The 17,313-nt window shown below is 46.4% G+C and overlaps 1 protein-coding gene across 2 annotated transcripts in view; it reads left to right on the forward strand.

Annotated features, from left to right (window-relative positions):
• The window catches only part of OPRD1 (opioid receptor delta 1), a 31,737-nt gene that overhangs the window by 12,609 nt on the left and 1,815 nt on the right, over nucleotides 1-17,313 (forward strand). Inside the window, exons 1-2 of one of the 2 annotated variants that reach the window (XM_086716220.1) lie at nucleotides 3,104-3,304; nucleotides 15,753-16,102. In XM_086716220.1, coding sequence (XP_086572346.1) covers nucleotides 3,300-3,304; nucleotides 15,753-16,102 — 355 coding nt within the window. In that variant the 5' untranslated portion in view covers nucleotides 3,104-3,299. Of the gene's footprint in view, nucleotides 1-3,103; nucleotides 3,305-15,752; nucleotides 16,103-17,313 lie in introns of those variants that run through there. The other variant, XM_086716219.1, reaches the window with a different exon arrangement.

Consider the following 17,313-nt stretch of genomic DNA (forward strand, 5'->3'; position numbering starts at 1 on the left):
CTTGGTCCAGCCATCGTTAAGCCAGAAGCAGAGCTGGGCTGATGGAGAGGAGCTTCTCTTCCCTGGCTTACATGAGCATGAACTGCACAAGGTGTCTGCTCTGTTTATTGCTGAGCTTGACCTGACCTCCCTGCCCCCTAACTCATGTTCAACTCAGGGCCCTTTATTTCCATGTTCCAGCCTTTAATCATCTCCTGTGACATGCCTTGTTATAATTAACCACTTTCCTTCCTTAGGCTTTGCCAAAACTGAGACAGCTAATTAATTTCTGGCGACTTGCCACTCCTGTTAAATGGTGGGCAGGGACACAGCTTGCAGCCCTTGCTGCCCAGCCTGGCTTGTTTTATCAGCGGGAAGAGCAACCGTCCTTTGTCTACAAACACAGGGAGCCCCAACTGGACCCAGGCTGGCTGGCAGATGCTTTATTTAAGCTATTTATTCCCCACAGTGGGCCGAGCCTTTGTGATCACTGCTGTGGCTGTGCCTCGGTTTTCTCATTTGTAAAGCAGAGGGATTGACCTTGACAAACTGGGAGAAGAAGATGGGGTAGAGGTTAAGCTAGTGGGTTCTGGAGTCAGTGGGAGCCAAGGCCGAATCCCGCCACTCCTAGCTGTGGGACTTCTGGTGGGTTTCTTCACCCCCCGAGTCTCAACATTCCTCACCTGTGGAATGGGGATAATGCTCACCTCCTGTGCAGATTCAGTGGGATAGGAACACACTTGTGGCACTTACTTAGCAGCACAACCAGCACATAGTAAGTGCTCAGTAAATACTCTCACCAGCCACCTTTCCTTTCAGTGCTAACATTCTATATTCCCGATGGGAGGGGAAAAAAAAGTCCCTTTGTTGGGAGAACTGGGGAGTGGAGCCATTTTAACAGACATTGATTGCTTCTGTGTTTGAGGCCACGGCTGGCAAGACAATTAACCCCTCTGTATTCATTTCTTAGGGGTGCCGTAACAAATGACCATAAACTGGGTGGCTTAAAACAATAGAAATGTATCCTTCACAGTTCAGGAGGCCAGAAGTGTGAAATCAGGCATGGCATGCTCCCTCCAAAGGCTCTCGGGAAGGATTCCCCCTTACCTAGCTTCGGGTGGTTGCTGGCAATCTTTGGCATCGCTTAGGCTTGTGCTGCATCTCTGCAGTGGTTGCATCTGTTTTCACATGGCTATGTTCCTTCCGTGTATGTCTCTGTGCTTCCTCTTATAGGGACACCAGTCACATTGGATTTAGGGCCCATGCTGATCTAGTATGACTTCATTTTAATGACATTTACAAAGACCCTATTTCCAGATAATGTCACATCTGAAGTTCCAGGTGGACATGAATTTGGGGGGGGACCTATTCAACCCAGTACACTCCCCGAGTCTCATTCTCCTCCTGTGTGTAAGGATGATAATGGAGCAATTGCATAGGGTTGTTGGAGCAATTGAACAAGGTAATCTATGTAAATGTCACGATAGAATTCTATAGACTATGTCAAGCCCGTGTAAGCACTGAGTCAGCGTAGCTGCTGTGATAGAGATGGTGAAAATGATGGGGAGGGGGATGGTTCCATCCACGGACCTCCCTGACATTGGCTAATCACTGGACACAGGGACCTAGAATGTGGGCATCTAGTAAGAGCCCAGGCCTTCATCAGGAATGCTGAAGCCTTGGACGGGAGCGCCCCTTTCCCTTTGGCCTCAGCCACCTGAACCCTTCATCTGAGAGTTAGCTACTAGGAGGACAGCTTGGTAGAGAAGAAAGAACTTGGCCTCTCGGGAGTCAGGAGAATTGACACTCTGCGTAACCTCGTGTAACTGTCTTTGCCTCTCCTGGCCTCAGTTTCCCAATTTGTAAAGGGGGAGAGGAGGTTAGAACTCAGTGTTATAGATCAGAGCCTCTTCCAGTGCTGAAGTTCCAGCACAGGGCTCTGTGTCTCACCAAAATGGTGACAGGTTACCAAAGGCCAGCACAGGAGCCAGGAGGGAGCCCAGGACCCCCAGGGCAGGTCAGCAGGTATCATTCTGGGCCCTTTTCCCCTGTCTGGACAAGAGAAGCCACTATGATATGAGTGTGCCAAGCAGTGTGCTAGGGACATCATAAGCATGAACTCATTTGGTACTCACCACACCCTCCTGAGGAAGGATCATTATTCCCAGTTCGCAGAGGAGCAGACTGAGGCTCGGGACAAGTTAGAACTTGCCCAAGGTTGTACAGTTAGTTAGAGACAGGGCTGAGGCTTAAATCTAGGTGTACCTGGTGCCAAAGGCCATGCTTCTCTCTGGGCTGCACCTCCCTTAGTTTTCTAGGGCTGCCCTAACAAATTAACATGGACTTAAAACAACAGAAATGTATTCTGTCACAGTCCTAGAGGCCAAGAGTCCACAAGGTGTCTGCAGGGCGGTGCTTCCTCTGAAGGCGCTTGGGAAGAGTCCTTGCTTGCCTCCTCCTCCAGCTTCTGGTGGCTCCAGGCCTGCCTTGTGGCTGCATCACCCCAGCCTCTGCTTCTGTCTGCACCTTTACAAGGACACCTGTCACTGGCGTTATAGCCCACCCAGAGAATCCAGGATGGTCTCATCTCCAGATCCTTAATGATGTCTGCAAAGACTCCTTTTCCAAGTAAATTCAGTACATTCACAGGCCCTAAGGGTTGGGACATGGAAGTGTCTTTCTCGGGGCCACCATTCCACCCACCACAGTTATTAAAGGCTTGGTGGTGACAGTATCTCTGCTGAGCCCCTGGCCCACAGTGCGGATGTGCAGGGGGCAGGGAATTTCTGGAGCAGTTCAGAAGGAGGAGATGAACAGAGTTGTGAGCTGAGGAGACCCACCTGGGGGCCTGTGTGACAGGGGGTGCAGCCTAAGCTGATGCCCCACCAGCAGTGATGGGTGAGGTAGGAAACACTGGAAACCTCATCTGGGTATGGGCAGAATGCAGCCAGTCACGAGGCAGAAACCTGGACACCTGTCCGCAGAGGCCAGCCCTGCTTGCTGGGGCATATGTCCACGTTAATGGATTTGAGGTTTTAGATCCCACAGAAAATGGATTTGGCCTCACTTACTTGCTTAGAGAGATGGGAGGAGGCCAGGCCTGAGCACCATCTGTGTGCCTGCCATGTAGCTTACCTGCATCATCTCTGGCCCTCCGTTAACCCAAGAGGAGGGTATCCTATTTACTCAGATAGTCAGGAGCGTACCTGAGGGCTCCAGGTATGGCCCTGTGATGCTGAGAAGGCAGCTAACCAACCGGCCATAACAGCTCACTTGGACTGAGCACTTACTTGTATTAGCTCTGATCTCACCACAGCTGGATGAGGTGCGTACTGGTTTTTCTTTTTAAATTTTTTAATGTTTATTTGTTTTTGAGAGAGACAGGAGAGAGCACGAGCAGGGGAGGGGCAGAGAGAGGGAGAGAATCTCTGAGAGGGGGCAGAATCTGAAGCAGGCCCCAGGGGGGCCCAACATGGGGCTCAAACTCACGAACTGTGAGATCATGACCTGAGCCGAAGTCAGATGCTTAACCGACGGAGCCACAATTGAGATGTGCACTGTTAATACCTCCTATTTTCCAACAGTCAGAAGGGAGAAGGGTTAGTTTTAGATTCTGTGATTCCATGAGCAGCATGGGGAACAATAGTACTGGGTGAAAAAGAGGCAGCCCTTAGTTCCAACAAAGAGAGAGAGAACTTGCTTACCCTGTGAGTCGTCCCAACAGTGGGCTGGACTGTGCCTGCGGGTGGTGAGTTCCCCCTCTCTGGGCACACTCAAGCAGAAACTGCAAGGCCATTTGTCTGGAGTGCCTTAGAAGGAATGCCCGTGTCACTGTAAAGGTTCCTTCCAGCTCTGAGATTCTAGGAATCTTTTTCCCAAGGAGACCAACAGATATCTGAGTGCACAAAGGAGTTTATCATAACGTTATTTATAATAACAAAAAAGTGGAAACAACGTCCATATCTTTCAATAGGGAATTTATTAAATTATTTCATGCAGGAGCTTCAGTGTCCATAAGTGAGACTAGACCCAGCCTGCAGTCTGTTTTTCTGTGGTCCTTGAGCTAAAAACAGTTTTTATGCTTTGAAAGGGTTGTAAAAAAACAAAACAAGAATATGCAACAGAGATCTTATGTGGCCTGAAAGCCTAAAATATTTACCCTCTGGCCCTTTACAGAAAAAGTCTGTTGACCTCTGGGTTAGAATAACAGTCCGTCATCAAAAATTATATTAATTTGTATCTATGGATATAGAGAGATGGTCACAGCATACTTTTGAGAGAAAGAAACAGGTTATGTAACAGTATTAGAGCAAGATCCCATTTATATAAAACAGGGTATGAGTGTTTGCAAGTTATCTGTAACAATGGCCTGTAATGTTAATAGTGGTTTTAAATTTTCTTTATTAAATGATTTCTGTATTATTTGAACATTTTATAGTGAGCAGCTATTATTTTTGAGATCTCAAAAAGCATTTGGAACAAAATTGATTCTAAATACTCCAGCAAACCATGCTGTTTGGAACCAAATGTGTTTCGATCTAGGCTGAAGCCATTTTGTTTGATTTGTCCCCAAGGTTGGATCGGACTGAGGGTGGTGCTCCTACCTTGTTGCCGTTATTGTTTTTCTTTTCAGGTCTCTTGCCCCCACTTTGATCCCCATGGGCTGTGGTGTCTTAAGGGGAGAAAATACCCCTCTGTTTAGTTAGAAACAAATTAGCTGCTTTGGATAAATGATCTGACATTTCCCTTCGCCACGGCAGATCTGAGTCACTTCAGATTCAGGGCAAACAGGGTCAGGCTCAGGTGTCCTTCAGGGAACCTGGGTTGGTCTGGGTTGAGGATAGAAGTGAGGAGGAGGTGGGGAGGAAGAATTGGCTCAGTGTGAGCTCTTCAGTCTGTGGCTGGTTCCTTTCAAGGATTAGGCACCTGGACTCCTCCGTCCCACTGGGCCTCCTCCAGTAAATCCTGTGTCTCCTCTGACCTGGCCCTGTGCTGAGACCTGGGATACAGCATGGAGGGGACACAGTTCCTGCCTGAAGGATGCCCCAGTCTAGTGTGGAAGACACACAATGACATTTATTTCATTGACAAATGGGTTTTGAGCACATTATTATTTGTACTAGGAACTGCTGTGGGTTCTAGATACATAGTGGTGAGCAAGAGAAACACCATGCCTTTAGAGAGCTTATATTTTAATTGTCAACAAGAGTATGTGAGGGGGGCACAGAGTATTTTGGGTCCCTGGGAGAGAAGCTGAAACCAAAGTTAAAATGAAGGTGCCGGGTTTTCAGGGAAAAGCACTCCATTTGAATCTCTACTCAGTCTCTTTCTGACTCTGCAACCTTGCTCCTTTACTGCCCTCTGTTAATTGAGAATAATAAATACTTTCTACCCTGTGGGGGTGTTGGGAGGACTAAATGATGGAAAATGTTTTCCCCATGCCTGGCACATCTTCTGTGTCCAATAAATGCTTATTATCTAGTAAAAAAAAAAAAAGAGGGGGGCACCTGGGTGGCTCAGTTGGTTAAGTGCCCAACTTTGGCTCAGGTCATAAACTCAAGGTTCGTGAGTTTGAGCCCTGCGTCGGGCTCAGTGCTGACAGCTTGGAGCCTGGAGCTTGCTTCACATTCTGGGTCTCTCTCTCTCTGTCCCTCCCCTGCTCTCAATCTGTCTGTCTGTCTCTCAAAAATAAAGATTAAAAAAAAGAAAAATAAACAAAACTCAGGTGTACAGAGTATGGAAAATCATGCCTGGGAAAGACCCGGCACATTGTGCTTGTCTGTAAATGCTGGTTGCCACCCCCTTGTGTACGTTTAGTTCTGAATTGACCTCTCTTCCTCATGTGTCGCCATTGTGCCTGTGACATTGTTCTGAGGTTTGTGGGTCTGTCTCTCCCAACCCCACCTGGACTGTGAGCAGATTGTCTCCACACTCCCAGACCATAGCAGGGTGCAGGAATGTGTGAAAAACAGAAGGACGCTGTGGAGCTAGCCCACGTCCAGACGTTTACTCCACTTGGTCTTGGCCTCCAGGCTGGGCCCCTCTCCCTGGCTACTGTTTGATGAGCTAGTGCAGGTGGCAGGGAGGCTGGGGGACAGTGAACAGCAAAGTGCAGAGACCAGATCTAAGGCTGCATCCCATTGCTGGCACTTTTGAGCTGCGTGACTTTGGGCGAGCCGTCCATCTTAGCTCATCTGTGGAGTGAGGACGGAATTAGCACTCAGGGCTGCAGTGAGAAGGAAATGAAGTCATGCAGTCACTGGTTTGGCATGGTGCCTGGCCCATGAAGGAAAAGACACACAGAGAATATTGCTTAAAGAACGCAAACAACCGACCCAAAGCTGTCAGACCCGTCCCATGCAGGCCTTGCACGAAGGAGGGAGCGTTTTAACCTTCTGAGCACCAGGCACTAAGATAGCAGCCGCTCTAACCAAGTGCGTGGCTTTCCCCGGGGGTGAAAATTCTTACTAGGGGTTTGTCAGCTGAGAAGTGCAGCTCTCCAGAGGCGCAGGAGCATGTATGGACAATGTGCTTCAGGCACAGAGCACACCCGGTCTCCATCACGTTGAGGTGGTGATGATCTTCCCTGCCAATGGGGCTTGTCCGACAGATGATGGAATGGGTTTAAGGCTGTGGAATGAACGTGGCCGGTCACTCCGGCCTTCATAGAAAGGGGGCTTCACTGAGGACTGAGAAACTAGATCATTATCCTTCTTTGTAGAGAGCAAACTCCCCTAGCAGCTGTGTAATTCAAGATGACCTAATGGAGGGTTTTGACTTAGAAGAAAAGCAAAGGATTTCCCAGGGCATCTTACAGTCAGTAGAGGTTTGCCAGGCTTACTATCCTCACCCCCAGAGGTGGACCCAGTGGGAACCTTATGAGAAAAAAGCAGAATAGTATCAGGGGAAAAAGAACCCCAAGGGCTGTCAGTTCTTGTCTACACGCCGGCCAGTAAGCTAGATACTTTCACATGTGTTGCTCCTAAAAAGCCAGTTATGCTGAAATTGCCAACAAGGACACAGGTTCAGAGAGGTGAAGTAATAAGTATGTTGAGGAGCCAAGTTCTAAAGGATTCCCACACCACACTCTTAAACTTAGAAAACAGACACAATAACAGCACTTTATGATTCACTTTTTTTTTAATTATGGTCAAATACAAGTAACATAAAATTCACCATTTTAACGAATTGTAAGTACGTTAAGTACATTCACATTGTTGTGCAGCCATTTCCACCATCCGTCTCCAGAACTTTTTCATCTTCCCAAACTGAAACTCCCTACCCATTAAATAAGAACCCCCCCAACCCCGCCGCCCAGCTCCTGATAACCACTTTCTGCCTCTATGAATCTGACTACTCTAAGTGCCTCATTATGAGTGGAGTCACAGAGGTTTTTGCCCTTTTGTCACTGGCTTATTTCACTCGGTACAGTGTCCTCAAGGTTCATGCATGTTGTAGCATGTGTCAGAATTTTCTTCCTTAAAAAGGAATGTTCTGTTGTGTGTATAGACCACATCTTGTTTATCCATTCATTTGTCAATAGATACTTGGGTTGTTTCCACCTTTTGGCTATTATGAATGTGCTACTTTGAATGTATATAGATACCTCTTGGAGACCCTGTTTTAATGCTTTGGGTATGTACCCAGAAGTGGAATTGCTGGACCATATGGCAATCCTGTTTTCAGGTTTTTTAAGGAATTGCTATTGCTGTTTTCCCACAGTGGCTACACCATTTTATATTCCCACGAACAGTGTACCAATTTCTCCACATCCTTGTCAACACTTGACATTTTTTTTAATGTTTATTTTTGAGGAGGGGCAGAGAGAGAGGGCCAGAGGATCTGAAGCAGTCTCTGTGCTGACAGCAGAGAGCCCGGCTCAGGCTCACAAACTGTGAGATCCTGACCTGAGCCAAAGTCGGACTCTTAACTGACTGACCCACCCAGATATCCCTCTGTTTTTGTTTTTGTTTGTTTGTTTTTTTAAATAGTAGTCATCCTAATAGGTATCAAGTGGTATCTTATTGTGGTTTTGATTTGCATTTTCCTGGTGATTAATGATGTTGGGCATCTTTTCATGTGCTTATTGGTCATTTTGATATCTTTAGAGAAATGTCTATTTTTGCCCAAGTTTTTAATCCAGTTGTTTTTTTGCAAGTTTTTGCATTTCTTGCAAGTTTTTTGCCCAATTTTTAAACCAGTTGTTTGCTTTTTTTTTTTTAAGTATTGACTTGTAGAAGTTCTTTATATATGTTGCATATTAAGCCCTTATCAGGTATGTGATTTACAAATATTTTCTCTCAGTCTGTGTGGGACCTTTTCATTCTGTTGATAGCATCCTTTGATGCACCAAGTTGTTTAATTTGAATGCAGTCCAGTTTACCTGTTTTTCTTTTATTGCCTGTGATTTTGGTGTCATATCCAAGAAATCATTGCCAAATCCAGCATCATGTAGCTTTTCCTCCGATATTTTCTTCTAAGAGCTTTATAGTTTTAGCTCTTACATTTAAGTCTTTCATCCATTTTTTTAGTTAGTTAATTAATTAATTAATTAATTTAGAGAGAGAGAGAGAGAGAATGCATGCATGAGCAGGGAAGTGGCAGAGAGGGGGGGGGGAAGGGAGAATACCAAGCAGGCTCTGCACTATCAGAGCAGAGCCTGATGCAGGGCCCAAATTCATGAACCATGCAATCATGACCTGAGCTGAAATCAACAGTTGGATGCTTAACCAACTGAGCCACCCAGGTGCCCAGTCTTTCATCCATTGAGTTAATTTTTTTATATGGCATAAGGTAAGGATCTAATGTCATATCTACAGCTTTTTGAAATAGGAAAAAAATTAGAGACCAACAGTAGGGTTTTGAGGGGTGGGGCAGTAAATGATTTATCTTTCTAGAAAGTTCAGTCTCTCACCCAGTCTTGCTCTTCCCTTCATCTAGCCTCCACACAGTAGTCAAAGTGATCTTTTAAGAAACACGCACAAATCAAACCACATCACTCTCTTGCTTAAAATCTCCAATGGCTTCCTGTTGCACTCAGAATAAAATCCAAACTTCCTGCTGTGCATGACTTGACCCCTGCTGACTTCCTGCTACATCTTCTGTTGCTTCCTCTTGGGCTTACTGCCATTTAGTCACACTTAATTTCTGATCTTTCCTGCAGCTCATTGAGCTTTTTGCTGCCACAGGGCCTTTACACATGCTGTTCTTTCTGCCTAAAACAACCTACCTCCTTATCTTCACATGGCTGACTCCTTATTCTTTCCAACCTGGTAGAAATGTCACCTTGTCTTAATCAGCTCAAACTGCCATAACAAAATACCATAGACTGGTTGGCCTAAACAACAGAAATTTATTTTCTCACAGTTCAGGAAGCTGAAAATGGAAGATGAAGGTGCCAGCATGGTCAGTTTCTGATGAGAGCTCTTTTTCTGGCTTCTAGGTGGCCACTTTCTTGCTGTGTCCTCATTTGGCAAGAAGAGAGGGCAGGGGAAGGAGAGGGAGAGAGGAGCAAGCTCTCAAGTGTCTCTTATAATTCAGTTCATAGCACACATTCTCAGAGAAGCCACTGTTGACCTTCCAATCGAAGCCAGACTCCTTCCACAAACCCCCCTCACACTCCCTCTGGGTAGTGTCCATGACCATACCCTGTTCTTATTCTTCATGGTAGAGCCATAATAGTGAGTAACTGTACACTAATCAGTGCAGCAATTTGTTTAATGTCTGTCTCCTCCCTGAGACCATGAATTTCAAGAAACTAGACTGTCGTCCTCACTCCTGTATTCCTTATTCAGTGCCTGGAACATACCAGATGCTTGATTATTAATCAATAACCTACCTGTTGGAAGAGTGAACAAACCTCAACCTGTAGTGAGTTCACATTCCTTGACTTTTTCACTAACTCTGGGCAGGGGAGGGGGGCAGGAAGGAAGGTAACATGCACTAAAGGGCAGTATAGAAAAGTCATTACCACATGTTGGCACTAGACTGCATGAATTAAATACCAGCTCTACTCCTTACTGGTCATGTGACTGTGGGCAAGTCACTTCATCTCTTTTGCCTCAGTTTATGTTCCTGAAGAGATGTCAACACCTATTTGGATGATGCAGAGCAATTCGAAGGGTAGTGCCAGGCTGAGCAGGGGTGAGGTATAGGGCTGAAAACAGGCGCAGGGGATGGATTATCTATAGAGGGAGCATTGAGACCCTTAGGCCCCCCACTCTTGTACCCTGCACAGTCAGGTGACTAATGCTCCACTCTGCAGGAGGTTAAGGGTTTTTGCCTCAAGTTAAGCTGGAGGAACTCTGAACTTGGGCCCAGCAGACACAGAAAGGATCAGAGTGAGGTACCAAATGGAAAGTGGGGGATCCACAGACTTCCTCTCCAGCTCTGCTACCATAATCCCGACAGCCAGAAGTATGCTCCCCAGGCAGGAGGTTAGAAGACTTTTTCTCAAGGTCCCAGAGAAGAGACATGCTGACATTGATATTTAGATGTTTCCCAATATAAAAGCTTGGTTTCTGCTTAGTCCCCCTACAGTGAGGCGCAGCAGTTGCCAGGAGCCCCACACTGATGCACACATGCACACATGTGCGCATGTGCACACACACACACACACACACACACACACACACACACACACCTGCCAATTAGTTATTTAGTGCTTTACTCAAAGATCAACCTTAGTCACATATCACTAGATATTTGAAGGAAGTCTCCAGGATAAAAGAGGGAGGCCAGAGTAGACAAATAAATAGAAATGTTTGAAGCAAATAGTGCAGTGAGCAGAAGAAAATACAAAACAGAAATTATTAGTATCCTCAGAGAGATAAGAGAAGATATTGTATCCATGAAATAGGATGCTATAAATGCTATATAAAAAAGAAATAATAAAAGAAAGAGAAATGACACTGGGAAAATAAAACATGAGAGCCAAAATAAAATAAAAAAGTCAATAGAAAGGTTGAGAGGTAATGAAAAGTAAATTTCCCAGAGGATGTACCAAAAAGACAAAGAGATGGAAAACAGGAAAGATAAGAAAATTAAAGGATCAATCAAGAGGCCCAATATCTGACTGAAAATTTTCTAGGGATTCCAGGGAAAGCAGAAGGGAGTTAATTATCAAAGATATGAAGTGAGGATATTTCATATTGAAGGACATGAATCTTCAGAATGAGAGGGACCAATACAAATGAAAAACAACCACCCTAAGGCATCTCATTACAAAATATCAGAATACCAGGGATAAAGAGAAGACCCTAAATGTTTTGAAGGTGGAGAGAACAGATTATATACACATCACCAAGAATCAGAATGGTTTCAGATACCTCAGTGGCAACACTTGAAGCTAGAAGATGAGGGAGCCATGCCTTCAAAATTCTGGTGGAAAACTATTTCCAACTTACTGTTCCATATACAGTCAAATCAGAAGTGAGGATAGAATAAAGACATTCTCAGACATGTGTAAATGGGTATAAAAAGGGTATAAAATTTTACTTCCTATGTGTCCTTTCTTAGGAAGTGACTAGAAGAGGTGTTTCACTAAAGTGAGGGCATTATCCAAGATAGAAAAGACTTGCAAACCAGGAATCAGGCTCTTCAGCACAGGAGGACAGCTATGCAGCTGGCCTAGAAAGCAACTAGTCCCAAATTAAAAGGGAGGAGGAAGATTCCAGGAGGTGAGTCACTAGCAAAACAAAAGGAACTGATAGATTATGTGACTGTGTAGAAAAAGCATTTTACAAGTCTGCTGGAATGTTTGAGGAGATTTCACAATATGTACGTAGAACTAAGCAAATGAGGAAAAGATAGGCAATTGTCAACTCCAGGAAAACCAAAAATATGTACAGAGAAATAAACTTAATTATAGTATACCATTTGGTTCAGCAATGGGCAATATCTATAAAGTAGTGAGAATGTAAACCCCAAAAAAGAGATATTATATCCCAGATTTTAATTTAACTAAAAATTTAGAAGTTGTGATAAAACTATATTGAATGGATGGAGACAGGAAATGGAGCTGGGTAGTGTAAGAGAATTAATACTCATCTAGTGTATTAGGGGTTGTGGAGGACATTACTAGTATTCACTAATATCTGGTTTTCCTTGCTTCTGGGCACATAGAAGACTGTACTTCTCAACCCCTTGTCATTGGGTGGAGCCACGTGACTAGTTCTGGTCAGTCACCTGCAGCTGTTTCTTTTCCTCTGTGTTAATCAAGGAGGACTTGGGTTAAGATGGCAGAGCCACAAGTCTGAAACGAACTGGCATTGCCTTATGGAATATAGCTGTCCTGGAGACACTGCATGGAGTCTGAAAGGATAAGAAATAAACTTATTATTGTGTGAAGCCACTGAAATATTTGTTACTGCTGTGTAGCCTGGCTTAACTGATACAAACTTCAACACATACTGTCTAAAACTGATAAATTAAGAAATAGCCAACTATGCATATTACTTAGAATTATGGAGATAATCACTAGAAGAATAATTAAACATATTAAAAATGTTGCCTTTGGGGAGCAGGAAAGAGGAGTTAGGAACCTGTTTTCATTTATAGTACTATATGACTTTTTTACACAAAGTAATTTGTAATTGCATTACATTGGCAAAGAAAATTTTATAAAAATCTGTGTGTGTGTGTGTGTGTGTGTGTGTGTGTGTGTGTGTGTGTGTGTTGGAAGGATTCCCACCAAACCATTACAGTGGCTTTCCTTAGCAGGAAGGACATGCTAGACTGGGCATCTGAGGAACTACAGATCTGGTGGGACATGGAAGGCACTATGGGGAAGGAGTCTACCCCATTGGAATGCAGTCTGAGGGGTCTGATTTTCATCCAGATGGCAATGGAGAGTCGTGGAAGACTAATAAGCCGTAGAGTATTCTGAGCAAATCTACTTTTGTAGTGAGCACCCTGACTTACCTGGACGATGAATTGTGGGGGAGGGAGGAGGCTGCATGGTCTCCGTGAGAGCCTGGACTAAGACCTGCACGCAAACAAATGTCTATCAAGGGCCTGCTGTTTGCCAGGTGCTATTGGTATGCCCAGCCATGCAGCAGGGAACAAAATGGACCAAGTCCCCTCCCTTTCGGGGAGATTACATGGGTGAGAGAGGCAAACGGAGAGAAAAGAAGTATAAGTCAGGTGGTGGCTCGTGCTATAAAGAAAAATGAAGCAGTTTAAGGAGACGGAGAGATGGAGGGGAGAGGGGTATTTAGACAGGGCGGCCAGGCGTGGCCTCTCTGTGGAGGTGACATTTGAATAGAGTCCTGAATTAAGGGAAGGAGCAAGTCATGCAAAATGTGGGGTTCCAGGCTGAAGGAAGAGCAGTCCAGAGGACCTGAGGTGGGAATGGGCTTGCTGTGCCCCAAGGAACTGCAGAGAGGCCAATGGGGTGGGGGCGGGGCACATCTGGCAAGGGGAAAGTTCTGGGAGCCGAGGCCCTGAGAGGTGGTAGGAACCAGTTCATGGAATACGGAGAGAACCCCAGGGAGCTCCTGGGGGCGTTGAGAGTGGGAGAACGGCATGATTTGTCCCAAGAGGCCAGTAGGGCCAGGCTTGGCAGTCGGTTAGTTGAGGAGGATGTGGGGGCACTGGTTAGGACGGGAGCCTCTGGGGCTCTGCCCAGCAGTCAGTGCGGTGCCACTCAGCCCTGCCTGGACCAGCTACAGCAGCTTCATCACCCACTTCCCAGCATCCCAGCCCCCTCTGGGAATTGAAGGATCCTCACAAATCAAAATAGCAGGCAAAGAACAGCCGCTAATTGTTCTGCGTAAAAGAAGCGAAATTAGACGAGTCAGCTGTGGGGTTGAGACCGCCTCCCACACAGCTGTGATCCCGCACCCCGCTGAAGACAGGCTTCCCGAGACTTGCAATTCTGCTGTCTCTGAGCAAAACTTTCTGCTTCTCCAGCCCTGGGGCAAATGACAGCTATTCGGGGAGGGAGTGAGACAGATGCTGGCCCTGGAGGACAATGAGAGAGTCCATTTTTTTTTTTTTTAACTGAAAAAAATCAGTCCCTTCATGAAGGAAGAGATTTCGCTGATACGAATTAATTCAGTCATTTAAAACACATTGGGGGCACTCAGTGTGCATTCATTGCACGTTCTCACAGTTGCCACAACAGTGTCCTGGGTACCCAGGGCCAGCGTGGTAGCAGGGGGTTTCTAGAGGGGTGGAGGCAGGCAGTGTGGTTCCACCTTTGGGGCAGAGTGGAAAGAGAGCACTGGTCTGGGAGTCAGGAGGTCTAAGTTCTCGCCTTGGCTCTGCCACTGTGGCTGTGTGATCTTGGGTGAGCCATGACCCCTCTCTGGGCTTCAGTTTCCCCGTCTTTTCTCAAGATGGGCTTTAGGCCACGTGGTGTTTCTCAAACTTTAGAGCCCATAAGAATCACTTGCGGGTGGTGCTTGTTAAAGATTTCTGGGACACCTGGCTGGCTCACATGGTAGAGCATGTGATGTGACTCTTGATATCGGGGTTGTGAGTTCAAGCCCCACGTTGGGCCTAGAGCTTACTTAAAAAAAAACAAAAACAAAAAAACAGATGAAGATTGCTAGGCCTGGGTGCCATAGATTCAGATTTTAGTAGGTCTGAGGTGGGGTCCAAGTCTGTACTTCTAGGAATTCTGAAGGGAGTCCTTGGACCATACTTGCATAAAATCACTTTCCCTCAATCTCTCAAGGGCTCTTCCTGCTCTGAAATTTGAGGAGTCATTCGTGCAACCCTTCTCTGGGTTTCTCAGATCACTCTAGGGGCATGAAAGAAGTCCTATTCCCTGCCTCGGTGTACCTGTGTGTTTCTGCGCCGATCACATTGCACTGGGACAGTATTTCAGTGTATGCAGCCCCCGCTCCCCCCCTCCCCAGGATGTCCTGTGCCCAGCACAGGCCCTGGTACAGAGAGGGCCATGATGGAAATGTAGGCCAAACAAGCGGGCAGCTGTGGTGCAGGCAGCTGCATGGCAGCGTAGATCATGGAGGGATGTTTCAGGTGCAGGAAGGCTTAGTTGCAGACATCTGGCTTGGACACCGGGGCTCATGCCTTGGGTTGGATGTATGGGTGAGTCCAGCTGCATGGGGATAAGAAGGTCTGGAAGGAACCACAGGAAGGACTGGGAGCCCTGGTCCACCATACAGGGCATCCCAGGAGGTCCAAGGCCCCAGCCAGTCTGCTAGGCAGAGTCCCTTCCTCAGAGCTGGCCAGTCATATTTCCAAAAGGTCAGTGGAAGAAGCCAGAGGGTCAGGTCACTCTCGTATAGTCCCCAGCTTCATTGTTCACATATGAAGAATAATAACTATCATATAGTGAGCCCTTGCATGCTTTGGGCTCAGGGATACGTGCTGTATGATCTATGAACTCTATGAGGTTGGTAAAAGCATCACTCCCTTTTTACAATTTACAGACTCTGAGGCTTAGAGAGTTCAAATTACCAGCCCAGAGTCCCTCTGTTACTAACTAGTAGAAGCAGGGTTAGAACCTAGACCTGTTTTCCTCTGGAGCCCAGTTTTGTTTTTAACCATGTTGCTTAGTACCCCTCAGATGACAAAGGATTTTTTCCTAAAATACTTTCTGCCAAAGTCACCCGCAGCCAGAGAAATCCTTTTGCATCTGTTATAGTGAGAAGGAGTGATGCTGAGTCAGAGTGTTTAGGGTTCTAGTCCCACCTCTGCCACTGACCTTCTGTGTGTGACTTTGGGCAAATCATTTCCTCTGAGTCTCATGTGCAACTGAAATCTGTGAAATGGGGACGATTACACACGCACTTCCTTTTAAGGTACACTAAGATGAAGACAGCCACCAACATCTATATCTTCAACCTGGCCCTGGCAGATGCACTGGCCACCAGCACACTGCCCTTCCAGAGTGCCAAGTACCTGATGGAGACATGGCCCTTTGGAGAACTGCTCTGCAAGGTTGTGCTCTCCATTGACTACTACAACATGTTCACCAGCATCTTCACACTCACCATGATGAGTGTCGACCGCTATATTGCTGTCTGCCACCCTGTCAAGGCCCTGGACTTCCGCACACCTGCCAAGGCCAAGCTGATCAACATCTGCATCTGGGTCCTGGCCTCAGGTGTTGGTGTACCCATCATGGTCATGGCCGTGACCCGCCCCCGGGGTGAGTGAGTGAGGAAGCTTTGGTACAGCCACTGACCACAGAAGGCAGCATGGGGGCCCCTGTGGGTATGCAGGCCACTTACTAGAGTGGATGTAGTTGGCTCCATACCAGTAGAGGTGTGGATTGCTGATCAAAGTGTGGGTGGCTGGCTAGTGAGAGGGTGTGTAGTCAACCAATTGGACATGAATGGTTGACTATTGTGACAACGGATGACTGGTCAGTGGTCAGATGGGTTGCTGGCCAACGGAAATTTATGAATGGGATGGTGGAGGGTTGATCTATGGGGATGTAGCAGCTGGCCAGGAGTGTGTGGATGACTGGCTTAAAGGGAGATGGGTGGCCAATTGGGTGAGGGTGTCACTGACCAGGGAGCAGCGGAGGCCATAAGATCTACAGTCTCCTCCCAAATGCCCTTCCACCCCAGTTTGAAAACCACTGGCCCAGATGACCAAAGCAAGCCCTAGAGAATGGCCGTTAGAGAATAACAGGTACATTCCCTCAGAGTAAAAATGGTAACTAGTTTAGTAACTACTTCTATCAGTCAGGGTGGCAGCTGTAACAAGCAATCCCCAAAGCTCAGTGCTTAGCAGTATAGTTTATTTCTCACTCATATCACCGTCTAACGTGAATCAGAGGAGGAGGAGCTCTTATTCCACAGTTCTTCAGGAACCCAGGCTCCTAAAGAAGGTTTTGGAATCCTCCACTGCTGGCATTTGGCCAGCAGATGAATATGGAGAAGGAGTGATAGAGTATGGCCAACATTTAGACGTTATGGCCCATCTCCTCCTAGTGATAGCTGGTTATGTGGCTCCTGCTTGACATAAGGAAGTGGGACAGAAAGTAGTTTTAACCACGTTAAAGACCTTGGTCACTAACCTATCTGAGCCACACTGTATCATGGGGTGTTGAGAGGATTAAATGAGGCTCTATGTGTAAAATATTCAGGACAAGGCAGGAATACATCCAGAATCAGAGAGGTCAGGTGGCTTACTTAGGGTCACGTGGCTAGGCATTTGATGGAACTTGGCCTAGCACCCAAGGCTCCTGCCCTTGTATCTGTTACTCCTATTGCCCCCTGAGTTGGAGGTCTGCAGAGGGTCGTGCTGTGGGTGGAAGGGGAATAGGTTTGGTGGGAGGCCTTTTGACCACCTTAACCATCACATACAGCTTCCCTGTAATTGGTCTTGACTCAGCAGCTGGGCCCCATTGCT

This window comes from Puma concolor, chromosome C1 (genome assembly GCF_028749965.1).
Source record: "Puma concolor isolate L17-30 chromosome C1, mPumCon1.1.hap2, whole genome shotgun sequence".
Lineage (NCBI taxonomy): Eukaryota > Metazoa > Chordata > Mammalia > Carnivora > Felidae > Puma > Puma concolor.